Here is a 22,321-nt window from a genome sequence, read left to right on the forward strand (position 1 = left end):
AATCGTTTTACTCAAACAATATTATTTATTTTGACAAATAACAAGAAAATTCGGAATACAGACAACACGGTTATAATTGATATGGTAACAGTGTAATTGTATCTATATACTGTACGTGGGTTGGTAATTAAAGAAATCTGGTCGTTAATATAATATTTCGTTTAAGCATCATTCGAAGAGGATTAAGTCGAATAAACGATAATTTTTTAAAGACAACAACTCACGATTAACCCAACCCTAAGCCGTCAGCCACTTGTAATAATTCCTATGACTAAATTTTGCAGATAATTCCAGTTTCACTCGGCGCATACTATACGGACACCGTTTTAAGCAATGACATCATCGTTTAATGTGTACCTTTACGTGAGCGTAATAGTTTTAATTTCATTCAACCGCGCGGGCGTAAACCTGAAACTTTCAAGTGCTCTGCAGAGATACAAAAAATTGTTAAACGAAGAACTCTGCTTTGTAGTTTGTATAATGTAAATATGTGAAGGCTATTTTTAGATAATAAATGCTACGCCAAATTATCTGTATTTTATTGAGTCTTTCTGTATTTCATCAATATCTGCAATTCGAAAATAATATTATAAAATGGTAAAAAATATTTAATGCCCTGATGGGTCATTTTTTTTTCTATGTGTCATTTGAAAATAGTGTTTTTTCGAAAATAAAAAAAAAGCTTTTATTGAATTATACATTTTTAGTAATATTTGTACCAAATCTTACAGAAAATACTGTAAATTTTACTATAACGAAATTCTCAACTTTAGAGAGCAACATACATACATTTCAGAGAAAAGCCCACATCTTCACAACGTGATTTTCTTAACATGTCAAATATATTTTTTTATTAGTCATATTATTTTGATAAAAATAACATTAATTCAATTAAATACTTTCTGAATTATTTTTATTTAAAAACCATTTGTTTCTTTTGGCTGATACTATGCAATCATTAATTCTAAATTTAATCAATGGAATAAAATAAGGGGAGAGAGATAGTTAGAAGAACTTGTTTTTTCTTCAAATTTAATGCTTATCGAATATTATATTACATTATACTACATTTAAATGTTATCAAGAAAAACTCCGCTATATTTACTAAAATAAGAAAGTACCTTGTATTTAAAAATTATGTTTCTGTGAATCGTAATACTATATTTGTATAATAATCATATTTTGATAAGTGATAAAAAGAATATCAAAAACTCTTTACAAACGACATTTCACTTTATTTGACTCAAGGATATTCTTATTCTGGGTAACTCAACCTTTTTTGATTAAGATTTATATAGGTATAAAATATTAATCTTGACATATAATTGAAGAAAATAGGTACCCCCTAGAGGAAGTAAAATGTGAACACAAAAAGTGGAGAAATGGTCGTCTACCTCATTTTAACGGCCACTTCCGGATGCATGCATCAACAAAGTCGATGTACTTATCATTTTTGCTGCAGTTTGTCAATTTTCAAATGAAATACATAAATTGTCAATACCGAAGGTCAAGCGTCAATGATCACACCCATAACAAAGCAACGCACGTCATCGAAATACACGTTGTTTTTACGACTGAGATTTACGGATACGTCTAAGAATTGAAATATAAATATATAATATTTCTCTATGTTTAGACGCGTGCATTTTATTATGTATTGATGGTTGGCGGAAAATCAGTTTCTCATGATAATTAAGTCGTCACAGAACAATCGCTTATTATTATTTCATCTGTTTGTATACGACTATTATGCAACAACGCAGAATTTATTGTGTCACCAAGTTATGTTAAAAATTTTAATGAAATGTACGCAATAGATATAGATAGACAATATTTAGAAGGCGGTGATTGAGTTATTGTTTCCGCGTTTCATCTACACATACTATTATTATCTATATTTTACATACTCGACAATAGTTAATAAATACCAACGCACACGACAGTTTATTATACTACATGGAGAGTTGAAATTTTTTAAATTGTTTCGTTTCGATGGACTTATTATTTACACATTAATATGGAGTTGTACATATTTTCAAATTTAAGGTTGTACATATATTCATACGAATATTACTGTTCATATTTTTTTTTTTTTTTAATTTTAGTATTTAACGTGAACTTATATTATGTCTATACTATGATAAATTATCATATTAAACGTCAATACAAATTTATAAAGGTCAGAATTGATATTTTATGTCTAGAAACGAGTAACGAAAATAATCATCGATTCTCGTTTCTTTTTCATCTTAAAAAATAAATAAATAAACCTAAATATATCTATTTGAAAATTAATATAATGCACTTGTCACTCATTATTAGGTTTTTTTTCTCTCGTTAAAATGTTTTAATTCTATGCTTGAATATTGCAATAAAATTGTTGAGTCGCAAAATAATTTACACGTTAAAAATAGCATGATATAATATAAACTACTATCTAAATAATTGTACTTATATAAATTTAAAAAATTGTAATGGCGCCAAGCGTGACAGACATTCACGTGTGTATGTGTTTTAATAAAGTATCAAGTGGTTAGGTTAGTGTATTTAGTGTAGGTTTATAAATTTTAGTTCAAGTATGCACATTTTAGGATTCGGAGATAACTATATGGGTATATGTATTGCCAAAATTTGACTTTGCTAACCATGCATGACCTAATCACAATGTGCCAAGTCTTGTTGTCACTATTATTTGTGTAAAATTTATAGCCAGAAGGGTGCCAAATATTTAGATTTTTTTTCAAATTGTTAGTTTTATGTTGAAAATTCGAGAACAAAAATTACAAAATTAGTGATGAGATGACTATAACAATAAAGTAACTATAAAAATTTTACTTCAACCCAATAAATAACGATTTAAATCTATTATTAATTACCATCTATAATCGGTAGGTTGTATAAATTATTATAAAATGTATACCATATACGTGTTTGTTAATCATCTATCGCAACAACTGACAGATCATAATAGTTTAATTGTTTTGTATAAAAACGCTTATAAATGAAAAAAATTTGCCCTAATTAAAACAGTATTCTTTAAAGCATTTCAAGAAATGTTTTTAACTTTCACATGCATGAAAGGTTAACAAATCCTAAGAAAATAATCATCTCAAAAATATATTATATAATCATGTAAATAACTACAATAGAGGTTTCATTATACTCGTAATAATGAATTATGTATAATATTACATTATGATCATAATATTATGATTGATCTATCCGTAGAGGGTGAAAGATGGGGCATTTTCACCTAATGACTTTTCAAAAACGGACATGAGATATTGCAATTGTTTTATCAATGTATACTATATTAAATCTTGCCGCCACCCATTCCCACTTGAAAAGGTCTGAGAGTACCAAATAAAGACCCTTTAGTCCCTAAAATTGATTCATTATACATTTGTTGAACTAAAAATAATAGTCAAGGATAATAATTAATACGATTAAATTACACGGAGAAACATTAAAATGTATAAGATATATGTAATATTTCAACTCTTTTGAATTTTGATTTAGTTACATCAGCATTCTCAAAACAAAATCATCCGATTAATAATTTACAATAAAACAGTGTAGTTCTCAACTGAAACAAAAAGGAGTTTGTATTACTAAACAGGCATACAAGTTACTCATTAAATAGCATAAAAATTTGAATATTTAAAAAATGGTATTTATAACTAAGAAGTAGGTACCTAGTATAATTACTGAAAAAATCCAAAAATCCGAATTTGAATAAATGTATACTAATTAAGCAATAAAATTGGGTCGAACATGCTTGAAGAATCATATGGTGTGTGTTAATATATACGAACGCCGTACAGGTGTAACCTAGGAAAGGTCGAGGATTAGAATAACGTAAAATACAATGTAGATAAAATCCATCAGACGCATTTGATTGCGCATCAATAGTATAAGACAATCATACAAGACGGTATCACTATATAGTATATAGTGTTATTGATTATTGTTATTGTTATCGTTGTTACATTAGGTACCTATCAGCGAATAGCAGTACATATTTAAATATAGATGTATACATCAATACATCACGTAATAATATTATGCTTAAAGCGTCATACGACAGAATGTTATAATAATGATAATTTATTGTTTAGGCCTTTTATACTGGCGATGGATGATGTCACACGATCAGATACGATAAGAATACTAAAATCAAATAATCGATTTTTACAGGGCGCTACAATATATTATTTTATTGATGTGATACGCATATGTATTTAAAATGTACATACTATATAATTATATTAAACACGCATGAGTACATGATCCACATGGATTGTAGACCGCGAGGTACGTAATATCATAGGAACGTTTTAGAATAATAATCATTTTATCGATTTAAAAAAATAAAATGTTATAAAAACCATATTTTGTTCTAAATTGTATTAAAAATATTTATTTTCATCAGACCGGGTTTTAGAATTTTTAAACCAGCACCTCGGTGTTAATTAGTTTTCTCTTCCGCCATAACTCCATTTTATAAAAATGAATACGTGTTTGGCAATTCCGTGGTTGGTAAATAATCGATAAATTCCGATAAATTACATCGATGACGTGCGATTAAAAAAATGAGTAAAAAAGTAGACATATTCATGTTATACCCATCTATTTTCTAAAAGACTACTATACTAGAAAATATAAATAAACATTTTTATGTCGTATTTGTCTTTTCACATACTGCGAATTTATTTCCTAGTCCATATTTACGATAACACAATCTGTATTCGTTTACTCCTCTGCTCACTCCATAACAACCCAATGATTTGAGACATGATCTTCAACCACAACATGTATCATATATATATATATATATATATATATAATACTAATACTACACATAGTGTAGGTACTATTTATATCTTAATTAATTATCAATATGACTATATTAAACCTATAACAATAATATTGGATTTTTTTTTTTATTATTATTATCAATATCTCCCAAAACCAGACATATTATGTTGTGCAGATGATTGTTTCAGTCGCCACTTGAGCGTCGTGAATGCCACTCTTATTTTACTACGCAGAAGTTTTCGTTTAAAGATATTATGTAAGATATCTTTTAACTCAATATTTAATAATCTACCATCCTTTTCCCCCAATAGTTTGACTGATACTAATATTATGCATCTCAATGTAATAGTCCTGCAGGTATATGACACGCGCACTCACCAGCGACCAGCCTTAATAGTTATGAGTTTAATACATTTCCAATAACGATTGTATTTTATTCATTTAACGATTAAAAGCTCCAGGCCTATAATTATTATTAACATAACGCAACTATGTGAAATTTGTATGTACACATTACGTTTTGGAGTTGAGTTAATAATAAAAAACAAAGTTTATAATAAAATTATATATGACGTATAATAGCATACATATATTAAATGTTAATATATATTTATACACGCGCACGAATTACAACAATCGAAAGAAGGTAGTAAAATAAAATATAAACCACACGGTCAAACGTAATAACATTTAATATTTTACATTTTTACCTCGAGTGTTGTGCGTTTGTAATAACTAATAACATTACAATCATAGGTAAAATAATAAACGATTTATCAACCCGCTGGGGATTTCAACTTAATATTATACATAATTATTGTTAATTTTTGTGCTACAGACTACGGTGCATATTATAAGTATATATACGTACAGATAATATAAGTCCCTATATTACCATAATATAATACTTTTTTATGCGAGTATTTTTAGGCAGATAGGTAAAAAACAACGGTGTGCGTGAATAATGAAATTTCACAGTATACTCGTATATTAAGTACAATACGTATAATAAAATCATGTTCGTACGGGTAATGTATGGTACACCAGTTGTAAAACGTTTATTTTTCAATCCCCGACCACTCCCACAACTGCTAATCGTCCATATAAGATCACAAGTTAGATCACTAAATTTGCCTGACCGTTGCAGTGGAATCCACGTGGAGGCTTAAGCGTAGGGTAGCTCTTATTAACCATGATCTTGTGGTTTTTGTTTTTAATTTCCAATTTATTATTATCAAGTCACTAAACTTTCGATCCGTATAAAAGAAGTATTTGTGAAATGCAAAATTCAGAGCTTTTCTCACATATATTCTCCATATTATAATTACTATTTTTAACACACACACACCGTGCATGACAATAACATATTATAGTATCCATATTATCGATACAATTAGTTATTTTTTGTTTAATCTCATTCGATTCGTTTAAATGTAGAAATAAAACATACTTTACACAATTACACTATATATTTTTTGTATACACATTTCGCGTAATGTAATGTGTGTAATGTGTAATTATAGTACACATTACAACTGTATAATAACGATTTATAACTTTCGGAAACCATTCATGCTAAGGAATTCAATAAACAAAATAATACTATCAATGAAGAAAAATTAAATATTTTTTTTTTTTTTTTTTAAGAAGCTTTCGACTGAAACAAGTTTAATTTTATAACTGGCATCTGTCTCGAATTCCTCTCTGACGCTATTCGTTTTTCCGAGAAAACTCGTCATTAATCATTTTCAACGTCTTATTATGATAATGCGGTATAAATATTTAATATTTATGGCATAAAAATATACGTAATCATCATTGAATTGAAATATTTGGTTTACAAGATTTTAAAATATTGATGGAAGTAAAAATAATACATTTATAACACCTATGACAAATTTTTAATGTTGCCACTTTAAACCACCATCCGCATTTGTGGTTGTAGTATAACTATGCGTTCGCTATAATATTTATTTTCTCTTTCTAATGCTAAAAAGCTTTTACTGTAATCTTGCAATAAATTATGTTTATTATGTGGTAAACACTAAACACTACCAGACGTTCAACGCTCTTGAGACGTTTTGATAAAAAAGTTCCTGTGTGGCAATAATAAAGAAAAACTCATGTGCATACCAATCTCAATTATTAAACATGTTTATCTGTATAAAATACATTTTAATGCCAAAAAAAAAAAAAAATGTTGAAAATCTCTTGGTAAACACGTGATATTGCAATACTATGTTATAAGCTGTATAATTTATAAAATAAAGTATCGAGTATGCAGTTATGATGCAGTTTAATCGACACTCGCACATCGAAAAATAGCATTCTGCATTTCCGATGTCATAAATCATGGTAAATTATTGCACATATAGTACTATAAAGTTATTCTTGATATCTATGAATTCGATCAATCAATCATTGTGTTATTATGTGAACAAAACGCCAACGTCAACATCAACAATGAATCAATCCAAAAGTATACAAAACGTCAGAACACACAAATTTTCACATAAATATTGTATAAGATTTTGGTATCAATAGTTTAAACAACAACGCTATACATATTTAGTTTATTGAAAATACGTATAACGTGGTTATTTTTGAAATTTAGGTCAATTCATATAGGCATATTTCTATAAATCTGCAATAACTCGGTCCAGCCAAAATTTGCTCTATAAATTTTAAATGTTTTCATTCGGAATTTTTGCTGTATATATTAATGTGTCTTTCGTGTGTGTGGTTTCGTAATACGGAAACAAAATATGTTGTTACACAAAATCAACAATGCCATAAATAATTATAGACAACTATTCTGCAGCACACTATATACAATATACATACCATTATCATATGCGTCATTTGTATGCACTCATATTAACACATTCAATGATTTATGTTTGCAATATAAAAATGGTATTTTTTAATGCTAAGAAAACTTAACTATACAGTAAGACTTTTTTTTTATTATAGTTTAACTTTATTGATAGTTTTCATACTGTTTATTTAATTTACAATTAGATTTTGAATTCAACTATGTGTGATTTATCGACGATTTCAAAAATCCAAAATTCCCCCAAAGTTATTCATTTACAAGTTTCATAATATTTTATAACAGTTTTTCATCCTAAATACTCTTAAATAAATTTCCCACGTTATATTATATAATACCATAGCTATATGTATTGCACTAATCGATGTTCTTATAATTATATTCTTTGCCTTGTAATATAGTCAGTTATATAAATATAAATAATAGTCATTTTAAAATAATTTATTCTGCACTATAGGCGTTTTCACTTAAGTATAAAAAAATTCACGATATGTGTTTAATAGTTTTTAAATATGTTCGAGATGAATCTAATATTCTTGTAAACAAAATTACAAGATTTATAGACTTATTTCTGAAATCGATCAACATATGGGCAGTTAAAAATTATTTCATTAAATATTTATTTTTTTTTTCAAACAATACCTATATTAATACGTTTAAAATGCATTATTATTTTTTTATACATATTTAATCTAATACTTGTGTTAACACTTTATTTATAATTTTAATACAAAATGATAATGGTTATGATTATTTTATTTTTATTACTGCAGTTTTATTTGAATCGAAATAATACACTTTTGATAACACTATTTTGTACCATATATATGTATAGGTAGGTACTCTTAAATCATAAACATATTTCATTCGCATAGACAGCCCGAACAAATGTTGTGAAACACGATGAAATGTTAAAACTTGCGGTTTTAATAAATTAATCACAATACATGGGCAGATGAACTTGTAAACGTTTACGTGCATACATGTCTTGTCAGACCAATCGAAAATAAAAGTTATACTAATTTGAAATGTATTTCTCATAAAGTGTCAATTACATAATATTTTAATGATTAATACTGGTTAAAAACTAATGAGTATGATACGTATTATTAATTAATTAACATTGGTATACATCAATAATAACTAGGTATAATTATATATTTAAAAAATAAAAGAAAACTCAAAAATTTAAAAGAGCCAAGTACTTATATAGTTATGCGTATGTAACTTACATTAACTATACTGTCTTAATTGTGAATTCTTATTTTTACTATTTATTTAAAGTTATTAATTATTATATAAAATATATAATCACGCACGCTTATTTATAAAATAAGCCATTATGAAATTTTACATATTATGTATATTTGAATAATAATAATTTATGTTTTCAAAGTGCGATATTTGACGTGGTTTTAATTATTACCAAAATAGAGAAAATAATGACTTGAATAAACAAATTGTGCAATTTATCATTCATTATTATTTGTATATAATACTCGTATGTAATATGTATGTATAATATAATAATATATTATGTATTAATAGTGCTTTATTTATATCAATTTTGGGTAGTCCAACATGCAACAACTATGTTATGTCTATGTAACCATTATAAAACTATGTTTTCATCAACTTAATATTTTATACTAAATTCGCATTTTTTGTTTGATTTTTAAATAAATCATAATCATGGAAATAATCATTAAATAAAATAAAAATATTTGAAAACTATTACAAAAGTAAATTACCAAAACAAAACTTTAAAAGTATAACAGTTTAAATTTATTTTTGTTGAACATATATTTTAAATATTCAATAAACAGAAGCTAACACAAAGCAATCTTTAAATAGAACAAAATATGTCTATTATTCAAAAAATATATGGTAATTTTAATACCTACATTTAAAAATTACAAAAATCAGATTTTGAATAACTGCAATATTAAAGAAAAAAGGAGTTTGAATTGGAAAAAGTGAATTACTCTGTATATGCGATATAACAATATTTATCTATGTGTATATATATATACTAGTAATTGTGTACTTAAGTATATTATATACAATTGCAAATGTCTGTGTTTACTCTTCATGTGTATATAGTGTTATAGTTAATACTATTGATTATGTAATAACATAAGTAATAATTTATAATATTTGACGGCAAATTTGATTCTCAAAAAGAACAATAACAATAACATATACGTAATATGAAAAATATCCGATAAATTTGTTAATGATTGTTATGAATATTTTTGAATTATTTTTTAACTGTAATAATTAAAACAACACGACTTACGCGAGACGACGGCAATTGTTGTGCAAATATAATACGTAAAAAATATATACCCGAATTTAAATAATATTTCAGTATCATATTCAATTACACTCTTTGATGTTTTCAGAGCCATAATCCAAAGTCGCGTGGCTTGGGAAAGCTATGAAAAACATCGTATTAATATTATTATTATAGTCTATAACAGCACTTTTTTTTTTTTTTTGATAAATATAAAACCATATTTTGTGTGCTGATTTAAAGAAAATGAATTAATGAAAAAAATGAATATGAGTTAGTTAAGTAAAGAAAGTTTAGTAGAAATTAACAAATAATATAATATCCGATTCTAAGAGTTTAAAACAATAAACTCAATCACACAACGATCATAGTATGCAACATGCTTATACTTTTTAAATAATAAATAACCGTTTTCTTAAAATATATTCATCCTACTTAACACATACTTACTCTATAGTAAAATTGTTAGGTAATCACAATATGTTTCTGTCTACCAAGTTATTGAATCGATAAATATTTATTTTTATGTCATGGGCACAATGGACTGCGCGTGGGCCATACCTTGATATAGGTTGCCAAATGACGACGTTATTAGAAAAAAATAGTCAATACCAGTAGCGAAACATCATAGGAAACAATGATATAATGTCTACCCACTTGAATACGGATAAGTAATTTTGAATTATATTTAAATAAAATATTTTTTTACCAATCTTGATTGTTATAGAACAAAATAAATTCTAAGCCACACGCGTCAACCATTCCATCGAGTAAACATCCAAATATAGTGAAAAAAATAAACATGAGACAACGTTGAATCCATCTCATTCTGTCAGATGCAATTTGCAAGGAAAATAGAAAAAGCGCGAAAGACAAATATCGTTGCGCTATGAAACATGTCTCGTCGTTCATATATTTCAATATTTGTTTTATCTTATTTTTAAGTATATAACCGTTATTTACTCAGTTATCCACGTCGCATCATCTACGGCTGCAAATGTATTATGGTAGTTAGTTCTTAGTTTACTGTTAGTTTATTTATTGTGTGATAATGTATAAATATTAGTATCAACAATATTGATATTATTTATTATTATTTTTTCATTTACGTTTCCTTGACTTAACGACTCACAGCTGCTCGCAAGTTGCCACTGGTAAATGCATGTAAACATAATGTCTGTACTATATTTTTTTTTAAATTTTTTTTATCTTTATTCTTGAACTTCTTTATCTCTTACTTTCGCTATTAGTGGCTATTAGTGGATTATTGCTATATTTTTAAGACGATTTTGGCCCCTAAACTTTTGTCACTTTTATCCAATTATTTATAGATACAACCTCGTTTAAGAAAATAAACTTCATTCATTTTGAATTATTACCATGATTATACATAATTAAGGTATAAAAACTATAAACATTGTCTTAACCTATTATATTATTTTTCTGATAAATTGAAAAAATCAATAATGGTCATTCAGACTAAAGAAAACTTTTAATTAAATTAACTATAATTTACATTTATTAATATAATATAATGCATTACACAATTAAATTTTTAACATAAAACACACATTTCTTTATTTGTATACCCATTTAATTAAAAATTTTAAATATTTTAACTTCGTTAAAAAATACCGTTAACATAAAAAGGATTCCAATTTTTTTTTTTTTATTCAAAACCACTGTTATAAATACTATTGTAACTATTGTCTTCTTTCATAAGAAAAATAATTATTGCTAACTACATAAGTACGTGTCCAGTTTTTAAATACGTGACGATGATTTATTTTTGACATCATTTTGTATAACTACTATAAGCAAACTTCTATCACCCAAAATTGATTTACGCAAATTTTTACCTAAAAATTTGCTAACAGATTCAATAATCATCTTCTAAAATATAAACATATCAGAAATTATCTATAGAATTATCGTTTAAAATTAATTTTTGTAAATATTATCACATTTAAATTAAAATTCGAATTAGTTGTTTCCGATAGTTATTAAACATTATGTAAGTACCTACCGTTTAAGAATAATATATATTCTCGATAATAGGTTTGGAAAGTATGGGGGCTATGATGATTTTAAAATTATTACTATTAATATAAATAAAATATTATAAATCTATCAACGCATTAAAATTTTAAAAATAGTTCTAGTATATAGCAAATAATAATACATCTGTTTTATATATTTGCAACTTTAACTTATTACGTACGTATGAACATTGTTAAATAATTCAAAAACAAAAAAATATCTACCTGTTGAATATTTAAAAATAAATAAGGTGGGTTGTCTTATGAAAAACAAAAGTTTGAACCACCGCAGAACATTCCTTAAGTGGTATTACATTACATATTTTTGACAACGACGGTCAAACTATTCGCACGCGCATAGAAAGCGTTAGTCGTAGTATACCTAGCTATAACCCAGACTTTATAATAAATTGCAAAAAACAAAACAACAATACCCACAAATATTACGGTATTATTATTTATCGTTGTAATATATTATTATTATCTCGTGTGGAGAAAAAATTATGCACGTCGACATTTGCTCGTATGATACCTTATAATGATACTACCGTATAAAAATAATACAATATAATATAATAATATTATAATTTATAATAAATAAACGTCGAGGCGACGGATGCCCGCGGCGCGCTAAACGCGATTCAACAACGATACTGCAAGTTCGCAATACAACATTTACAACAATAATATGTATTATACGCGAGATCCACAATATAGGTATTAGAGATACAAATTATTCGCAATTTTTTTTTTTTACGTTTTTTGTTATTGTAATTATTAACATTGTGTACAAATACGACGATCACATTGTGTTTTTTACGCGTCTGATCCCCACAATCACTATAATATTATCATAGTATTATACCCACAATATAGTAATAATTTATGATTAATATATAGGCAATGGCTTTAGCACGTACCTACAACTTCTGTCTCGATGATTTAAATTTTAAAACATCCCGCGGCCAACGCGTTTTTTATATCTCCCCACGCGAAAATAGTCGTGTGTCGTGTCGCGGTTTTACCTTTCCGTATGTACACCTGTATAACCTGCAGCAATAGAAGACGGTACGGTTCTAAGATACTATCGCAATATGCGTTTCTTATTACAATAATGTGATATAATGTACAACAGAGTGATTATTTTACGGTGTGCCTGCAGGCTATATAATATACCTGTAAAAAATGAAGATTTTTTTAGTACATAGAAGGGACAAGACTAAGTATACCTATTAATTAGTTAATGATCGATAGTGTTTGCGCCGGTATCCATTCATATAATTATAACAATACACGATATTATGTACATAATAAACTAACATTATTATTACTGCCAGTGTGCGATTTTTAGTGAAATATTAATATTGTCCACAATGCCGCCACCATTTATCCGCCCATCTATTTAGCAGCTTTTATTAGTCGACAATTCTGAGTCGCTACTGCACTTTTATCACTTATTTGTCTTCCCTCCAACTCGTGCAGACAATAATAAATAATAATATTGAGCTATAGGCACTTTGACAGAACTAATGATTTAGATTAAGTTCAAATTTGCATAATAATTCAACGATAGGTACTTCTGATAGACATCCGGAAATAAGTAAAACAAATTATATGATGTTTTAGATTGTAGTAAAATCAATGCCTAATGTCTAATGTCTTCCTTTCCCTCCCCCCCAAAAAAACTACAATATATAAGTAATACGTCATTATGTCATTATGTACATCACAATATGTAATTATAAATAAATAAAAAAAATATAGTTCATAAACAGTATAAGTTAAGTATTATATTTTCTCAGTATGAATATTGATACACTCGATAGATTAATTTTAAATATTTTTAACCTGATATACTTATTATTTTATGTGAAAGAAGTTCAAACTTAATTTAATTGTAAACAAATATTAAATCATGATTAAATTTTTTCGACTAATTTTTGTGTGCTAAATGAATGAATTAATTTACTTATGAAATATCAATTTTGGTGCCATTCAATGTGTATGAAGCATTTTCTTGGAACGAACGATTCGCTGTGTTACAGAAATCGCCGATGTCCGCCATTGCGGCTACAACGAAATCTTCAATATGGCACTCGTTGGTTCCTTTCAGTATCCGGAAATATCCGTTTTCACCCCACCAACGTCCCCATGAGTTTGAAACGATCTAAAATAACAATTAACAACAATGAAAATTCTTATTGGTACATATTGTTGACTTGTATGTTATTAAAAACGTATGTATATGTTACGTAATTTTTAACAAACCGATAAAATATTACGATCTGACAATATTTCATCGGCTAATGAAATATCTCAAATATCATATTATCATAAATATTTATTATGATTTCCGTACACCATTCATCTATTATGTATAGATATTAATATAATTTTTTTATTAATTTGACTATTCGTATTGAATTCATTTAAAGTTCATCGTATATCAGTATATCATATAATATACTTATAGTGTATACCTACCCAATATTTTACTGTTTTTCCATTCTGTTGTTCTTCGCCCCAGCCAACAATCCTTACAGTGTGATATCCTGTTTTTAACCCCTCGGTCACATTCGAACATCTGTACACGCCCGACTCGTACATGAAAAATTCTTTGGACACTTTCATCATGGCTTTAAATATAACAATAATGATATTACAGTTAATTGTATATACACGTACAAGTCACGCAATATGACCGTACGAATCCAAGTAAGCGTTCGAGTGCATCGGTTTCCGGTAAAATAATTTGAAATGCATAATATGACGTGGCACTATGGCAGCACTATAACAATGGTACGATAAATTACGGTACACACCTTGGACTGATCCCCAATTCATTATCTCATTCATAATACCCTCTTCTGTGGTCACTCTGTACATCAAACCGACTCGCCTGACTTGAACAGTTTTGGACGAACGCGGACATGACACGATCAAGTCATTGCTGCTCCTCTTATTGGTCACCGCACAACCTGCCGTCCGACCATCCCACGGGTAACATTGTTCTGTGACGAGTCTGCCAAGCATATTTGTAAAGAATAAATAGGTACGATCGAATCCTAAACTGTTAAACTTTCTACTCACCCAAATTTCCTAATCCAATTCCAAGCACTGGTCAAATGGCCGCCTTGGCATCCTTGCTGTTGGTCGAGATTGTTACAGGACAACAGATGTTTCGGTGACAGCGCATCAACCATCAATCCTCTGGTCAGCATAACAAAACGGTCGGTGATTACTTGAACTGTGCTTATGGCCCAGGACGCACCACACCAACCCTGATCTATAGGATCGGTAATGCTTTCGCCCCAAACTTTGCGTAGATCGAAAGATGACTTTAAATTATCTCTATGAAACACTGCTTTCAAAGGTACAATTTGTAAAATCTGGATAAAAACACATTTAAAAATCACAATAAAAAATTCAAACGAACGAAAAATTATATATTATTTGTGCCGACGTATATTGCAATTTACAAAAACGTTAACCAATAGGTGAGATATTATATTGCAGCAAAAAATGTATGGTGGAAACGTTTTAAAAATATTTTATGATTGCCATGTAATTATTCTTAAAATGTTTTAAAAAAGGTAAATGTTGTAAAAATATAATGTAATTTATTAATACTGTCGACTTTAAATGTACAATATTTATAACTTATAAATAGTACGGTAACTATATCCTTAACACACATTACAACAGATTTATTTTGCATCTAAAAATATAATTATGAAATAAATATATTTATTAAATCCTGACAATAAAGTGTAGGTACAGTAAGTAGCAAATTATTTCTATTTATTAATCTTATTGTTACATAATAATAATTAACATAATACATGTTAATTAAAATATATTATATTAGTAAATACCTCAACATTTAAAAAAAAATATTACTTTACAGTCTCACAATAATTTATTTCAAAAACATTTACATGTACCTCCCTACATTGCCGATATAGCTGAATTTCAACTATTTAAAAACGTAGTTTTTCTGAGTAGTTTTCTACGTTAAACAAGTTAACGTATACTAAAACATTATACCTGATCATTGATCACTAAATCGAATTATCGTAAAAACATGATAAGTATGATTTTCTATAAACGAATACATACCTTTTCTGGTGATTGCAGTGTACCTAGTCGCCATTTAAGTCCGTCGTCATATGTTTTGCCCCAAAATTCACTGTAATTTCTGGCCGACCACCCAAATTTACGGCTTTGGATTTTAATCGTGTTTAAGAGTGTCGGATCAATAAGACATTCGTTTTCATTACATATCAGCGTCGTGTTTTTATTAGTTTTTAGACATCGGCTACGATAAGGTATTAAAAATTAAAACTAGATAATATTATAGAAAAATCAAAAAATCTTTGAGATGTATGTGTAAATGTCTTTTATCCAAAACCGTTTTTTATTTTCAATAAAATTTCTAAATTAGACTTAGTTAGTTAAGATGGCAAGTATGAAAAAATTAATATGTATAAAAACAAACTCACCATTCATTGCAATTGATATTTACCACTTCACCAAGACTACATTTTGCTAGAAAAAAATATAATACATTAGTAAAATAAATAATAATATAATTTTATTAGTTAATGGATTAAAGCGTTTCGATCAATTATTTCATTATAGACTTCAAGTGGGATTTTCTGGAATAGCTAACAGAGGACATCCTGGTCTTGCATCGATGTTTTGTGTGATTTTAGTACTCTTCATGAATTTAGTTTAAAATAATGTTACTATTTTACATAGATACACATAGACATAACACTTAGCAATACATTTTGATATGTAATTGGCTACTAAAAATAGACGTAGAGTGATCAAATTTTTTGTGGAGGGCTATAGCCCTCCTAGAAGTAGACATGTACCAATTCGTGGAGGACTTCGTCTGCATTTTGGGGTGGGGGTATTTTCCGAACTGAGGAGTCCCCCTAAATACACCTAAAAACTACTTCTAGTCTTCAACTTTAATAATATATAATATATTATATGATATATACCTAATTATTATTAATAAATAATTTATCAATTACCACTATATTAATAAGCATAAGTTGGTATCCATTTTTTCATATATTTATCTATATTAATAAATATTTAATCAATGTTACCTTATTCAATCATATATTATTAAAGTAAAAAATTATATCCATGGTTGGTGATAGTTTGTATATTTGTTTTTAACCAGAAGTATCCAAGGTCATTATTTAGGGCCCGAATTTATATGCATTTGCATGTTTTTTTCTGAACAATCCAAAAAATAGCTAGGTAAGCTTCAAGTTTGATTTGTAGTCAATAGATCCAAAATTTAAAGTTTAATTTTTCATATTTTTGTATATTTTGTCATTTTTTGACATGTACTGTATATTTCTATATTTTACGATTTTTATTGCACAATATATACGGTTTTTAAATGCATAATATGTAATATTTAACTTATTTTAATTAAAATAACATATTTATAGTTATATTTATAGTCCATGTAATTTGACGAAGTCATTTTCCTATCTTATCTTAGACCTATTGGGACAAGTAGTACTATCTGTTATTGAGTAAGTTTTAGTGAATCATTCATTAGTCGCGTTAAGCGTGATCTGAGTGCGCGTAACTTTCATTCGATTTTATTTATGTATATTTAATGAAAAAAAAAACTCTTTTTAATCGATTTTTTTGCATATTTTTTATTTTATAGGGTATATTTTATATTTCTATAAAATAAGAGCATAAAATGCATATTTCTGAGGTTTTTAAAGCATATAAATCCTGGCCCTAATCATTAAGATGCAGCAGGGATTAGTAAGGAAAAATAAGCATTATGCAATTAAAGTAAAAGATGCATCATTTTTATCATAATAGTATTAAAACATAGATTATCATTTCTAAGTAGTTGTACCGCATTGGTAGTATCCATTTACTCATATTATAAATATAATAGGTACAAATGTACTATGCAATATACGACAGCGTCTGGACCCGTGGTGTATTCAGGACTTAGCAGACAGGAGTAATATTATAATATACCCCCACCAAATTTCTTATTCCATAATAAATCTTACTAACATCATGATAAATATTCAATTAAGTTTATTAATTGTTAATCGTTTAAAATGATTATAAAATAAACAGAAAAATGTCAATAAAATGGAGAATCTTAATTTAATTTTTTTTTAAATTTTATTAAAGAACATTGCTAAACGTCTCCCGTTATTGTTTCATCAATAATTATTACTATATTTATTAAATTTTAGATAACAACTATAATTTATTTAATCCAATAACGTCAAAAATTAAAAAATAACGTATGTTTAAGTATAAAATTGTTTTTGTTTGAATTTTAAACAAGTTTATTGTTTTGTTCACTGCAGTTTAATAGTATGACTTATACCGATTATTTTACTATAGTCAAATGATTTATTGTATGTTTATTATGTTATAATTATTACCACTAAAGTTTTATTTTTTTAGATTATGTACAATTTATTATGAAGTTAAGAGGAATATAAAAATAAACTCTTAATTTTCGTAATTCAATGTCAGAGCTATTTATCAGTTTTTTGTTGTTTATCTATGGTGAGGAGGTGAAGTCTCCCATACGGATCTGTTATTAATCATAAGCAAAATCCCTGAGAGAATTAAAATCCTGAGTACGCTACTGTGTCTGGATCATTATGTAGTTAATAATATTAAGGTGAAAACTACTCACGTTGGGCGGTTAGCGGATCAGGAACGGGCGGTTCGACGCCTTTGCAGAACGACATAAAGTCGGGACAACAATCTTCTGATCCGGTGCGGTTGACGTAGCAGAAATCGTCACAATAACACAACGTGCCCAATATCGGTGCGGAGCAACCTTCGTCACGCCTCTCGGTGCAGCATCCCACTTTGGCACAAAATTCTCCTGCCAAGTCGTCGGGGATGTCTGTGCCGGCCGTCACGATTTGCATGGTACACGTAAACATCAGTACCGCTGCTGAAGCCACCGCGAAAATCCGGTTGTAGTTCCGGTACCCAGTTGTCATCTGACAAAAACAAATACAATTATTTTGGCGTTTTTGAATGGACGGCAATAATTGCGATTCCATACATTTTTTCTGCTGGTAAAATTTAAGAACTACCCGTCCATAATATCAATTAGAGAAACTGGACTCAATTTACATCCTATAACGAATAGGTATTTATTTGGATATATTATGCGTGTTAAGTTAGTTAAACGTGTTAAAAATTATAATGTCTATAAAAAGTTGTATGGAAAATTTACTAAGCGAAAACAATTTCGTTATTTTAAAGAGTACTGAGAATTTTTCACTTTTGAATTGCCCTTGAAAATATCGAATAACAATTTGTAAAATTGTAACCAGAAACTATCACAAAAATTCAAAATCAAAGCATTTTTACAGCCCAAAAAGTAACGATTAGGTAACACAAAAAAAATTGTTCTTTAAACACATCATTGTAAAATTAATAAATTCATAACTTCATAACTCTGCTCAACATTTAAAATCAATAGAAATGCATATATTTAATGACTTACTCTTACATGCATTTTCAATAATAATAAAAAAAAACACTTATTTTTAATTTGATTGGAAGGGTTTATTAAAATTACTAAACAATATTTTTACTTTATGGTTCATACATATATATTACGTGTATCACATATTGAAAAACGCTAAATAACATGATATGCATTTTTTATTTTATAATATTATAATGGATAATGTTACTTACGTTATACTCAAAGAGAAACATCCATCCGGTCCACATATTGTAGCTGATTTACAGTTAAAAAATGTTATATTTTTAAATGATTTAGTATTTTCTAAATCATTGACAAAATTATTCGTTGTTTAACGTGCAGACAACCTGCAAAAAGTTATCCGTCAATAATTTAATAACTGAACGTTTTGCTCATTATGAAAACGTTGGTTTTAAACTTACTGGCGTCAACGATAATACAGCACTGAACGTTTCTGCGTAATACTTGAAGCTGTAAATCAACAGCTTATATATTTCTATTATATAAGTATAATGACCATTTAATATTCAACAGATTTGTATTGAAATTATTTGAAGAAAAAAAAATACTACAGTAATACCTAGTACGTCAGTATTTTTTATATGCTAATAAAACAGGTAGGTAATAAAAATCTGACACTGGTAATATTATAATAACATATACCTAATGTATAGGTATTTCCCTTCGGTTATATACGTTCATTTACAAGAATTTTATTTGTTTTGAAATAATATTTCCTTCTTAATTTTATCAATATTGATACGAGATAAATCAATGCTATTTTTGGCTACAATCCACTAGATACAGATTTTTCAACATTACCTTACCATACAGGTATTTTTAACAACCTATTAAAATAACGTTATAGAGAAATAAAATAAATATAGGTAATAATATTTTAATATTACGAGTATGTACGTAGATAATAAATCCGCGAAAGTTGTACAGGATTATTTTTATTTATAAGCGATGAAACGTCTAGTAAGATGTAAATAGCCTTTATAGTTTATGCCTTATGGGTACGTACATTTTATAAATAAATTTAAATCTCGAAAATGTCGCATAAGTATTACAATTTATCTGCATTGTTAACTTATTAAATACCTATTAACTTTTGGAAACGTTATAAATATTTTTTTAAAACGTTGATGTTGATTTGATGTAAAGTTAGCGGGACTATTTCAAAAATTCGCACACAATATAAAGACAACAAATTATGGGACCTTTCCAACAAATCGTAATGAATAATTTTGGATGGTTTTTGATGTATTGATCGTTAGAGTGAACAACGCTTACTGAAAATTGTCCTAAAGTTTTTAACGTTCTAAAAAGGCTTCTCCCCTTGGCTATTAGAGAAAAAAATTATCCATGACACCTAATACGATTTCAGACCTTATCATTCAACCGTTCATCAACTACACCGAGTACTTAATTGGTACTATATCCACGTAATTAAAGAAGAAACATTGTGTAGCCGTAAATTTGGACGTATCTCAAGCGGTTTGATATGGTCTGGTTTAATTAAGATTAAAATAAACTTCTAACTGCGCCTTACTTTCTACTGATCAAATCGTATTTGAACGATCGCACATTCGTTGTGCGCCATAACTCGCTATAATTATAGGTACTCACACTAAATACTTCAATAAGTATCTCTACTCTAGCTGTAGTTTCCAAAGGCAGCGACATTGCTCCTTTTCTTTATAATGATTTACTCATGACATTTCTAAAATATTTTTTACCGGACTCGGTACTCATGCCGACAACATGGAAATCGTGGCTTCCGATAAAAATCGGATTTAATGAATCCAAGTTCTTTAAATGTTTCTTGTCATATTGTTCTTAATCTTCTATAATTTATATTTATTTATGCAAGACAGATTGCAGTTTAAGTAATATAATACTATATTATTACAATACCTACAATATAATATTTTATAGGTACTTCAATACCTATAATAATAGAAAAAAAAAATCGTCATCTTTTAAGACCCTATAAATCTCCGACGATATACGTCGTCATACTCAACAAATAATGATATGGAGGTATTATATAGACACCTATTATTAACAGATCATTTCAACTTAACGTTTAAATCTTGTTGAAAAATGTTAGGTCCATACAATAATTACTATGCTGCTTGGTTTCTGCGGATGTCAATAATAATTCGATTTAAGTCTCAAAGAGTTCATTTTATACATCTTCAAGCATTAAGAATAGGTAATTTAAACAATAAAATTTTTCTTTTTTGTTTATTTCATTAAAATGTAATATCATAACAGCCAAAACATATAAACTACTCTAAAAATTAAATATTTAACTTATGTAAATTCCCTTAAAATCATTTTATTATCTTACAAATTAGAACTATTTAGTGTTACCCGGGATATACTTTTAAGAGGCGAATTTAGTTAACCCCCAAAAATATTTGTATGTTTAAAAAAATTCATATTCACTACCATGCTAGTTCAATTAAAATTATATTTACTGTTGTATTAATATAAAACAGGTTTTTATGTAATAAAATGTAGTAATATTTTGTTGTACAACTTACTATATGTTTATTATTATTAATTGACGATTAAATAAAAGTGTACGAATCTAAAAAAATATAACTTACCTATCTCTATTACTGCTTTTATAAAGATTTACATACTTGTAACACACGCCATATTTTTTTACTGTAATTGACATAAAAGTTATACAGTAGCAAAATATTTTTAGGAGAATTTCAAATATTTTAAGGAAGTTTAAATTTGCTCACCATGACTATTAAGAAGGCAATCTGGTTTACCACAAGTTATTT

The 22,321-nt window shown here is 27.6% G+C and overlaps 1 protein-coding gene across 2 annotated transcripts; it reads right to left on the minus strand.

Annotated features, from left to right (window-relative positions):
• Nucleotides 1-13,767: 13,767 nt before the first annotated feature.
• LOC112604380 (uncharacterized peptidase C1-like protein F26E4.3) lies at nucleotides 13,768-19,995 on the minus strand. Of its 2 annotated transcripts, XM_025353400.1 has the most exons (9): nucleotides 19,937-19,995; nucleotides 19,727-19,861; nucleotides 18,702-19,017; nucleotides 16,489-16,534; nucleotides 16,106-16,304; nucleotides 15,077-15,375; nucleotides 14,809-15,008; nucleotides 14,471-14,622; nucleotides 13,956-14,153 (listed from the first exon to the last, which is right to left on the minus strand). In XM_025353400.1, exons 2-9 carry the CDS (start codon nucleotides 19,760-19,762, stop codon nucleotides 13,956-13,958), a joined length of 1,446 nt encoding a protein of 481 aa, XP_025209185.1. In that variant the 5' UTR covers nucleotides 19,763-19,861; nucleotides 19,937-19,995. The 2 variants fall into 2 exon arrangements, with proteins under 2 accessions (XP_025209186.1, XP_025209185.1); XM_025353401.1 differs by having other exon boundaries at nucleotides 13,768-14,153; nucleotides 19,727-19,959.
• Nucleotides 19,996-22,321: the final 2,326 nt, after the last annotated feature.

Source organism: Melanaphis sacchari, unplaced genomic scaffold (genome assembly GCF_002803265.2).
Source record: "Melanaphis sacchari strain LSU unplaced genomic scaffold, SCAv2.0 Contig11_pilon_pilon, whole genome shotgun sequence".
Classification (NCBI taxonomy): domain Eukaryota; kingdom Metazoa; phylum Arthropoda; class Insecta; order Hemiptera; family Aphididae; genus Melanaphis; species Melanaphis sacchari.

Excerpts from the sequence above, each read along its gene's own strand:
- LOC112604380 (XM_025353401.1), bottom strand. The coding sequence starts at position 19,762 with ATGTGGACCGGATGGATGTTTCTCTTTGAGTATAAC. Across the intron at positions 15,009-15,076 it reads AATTGGATTAGGAAATTTGG|ACTCGTCACAGAACAATGTT; the intron begins GTGAGTAGAAAG and ends TATGCTTGGCAG. Across the intron at positions 14,623-14,808 it reads GAATTGGGGATCAGTCCAAG|CCATGATGAAAGTGTCCAAA; the intron begins GTGTGTACCGTA and ends TTATATTTAAAG.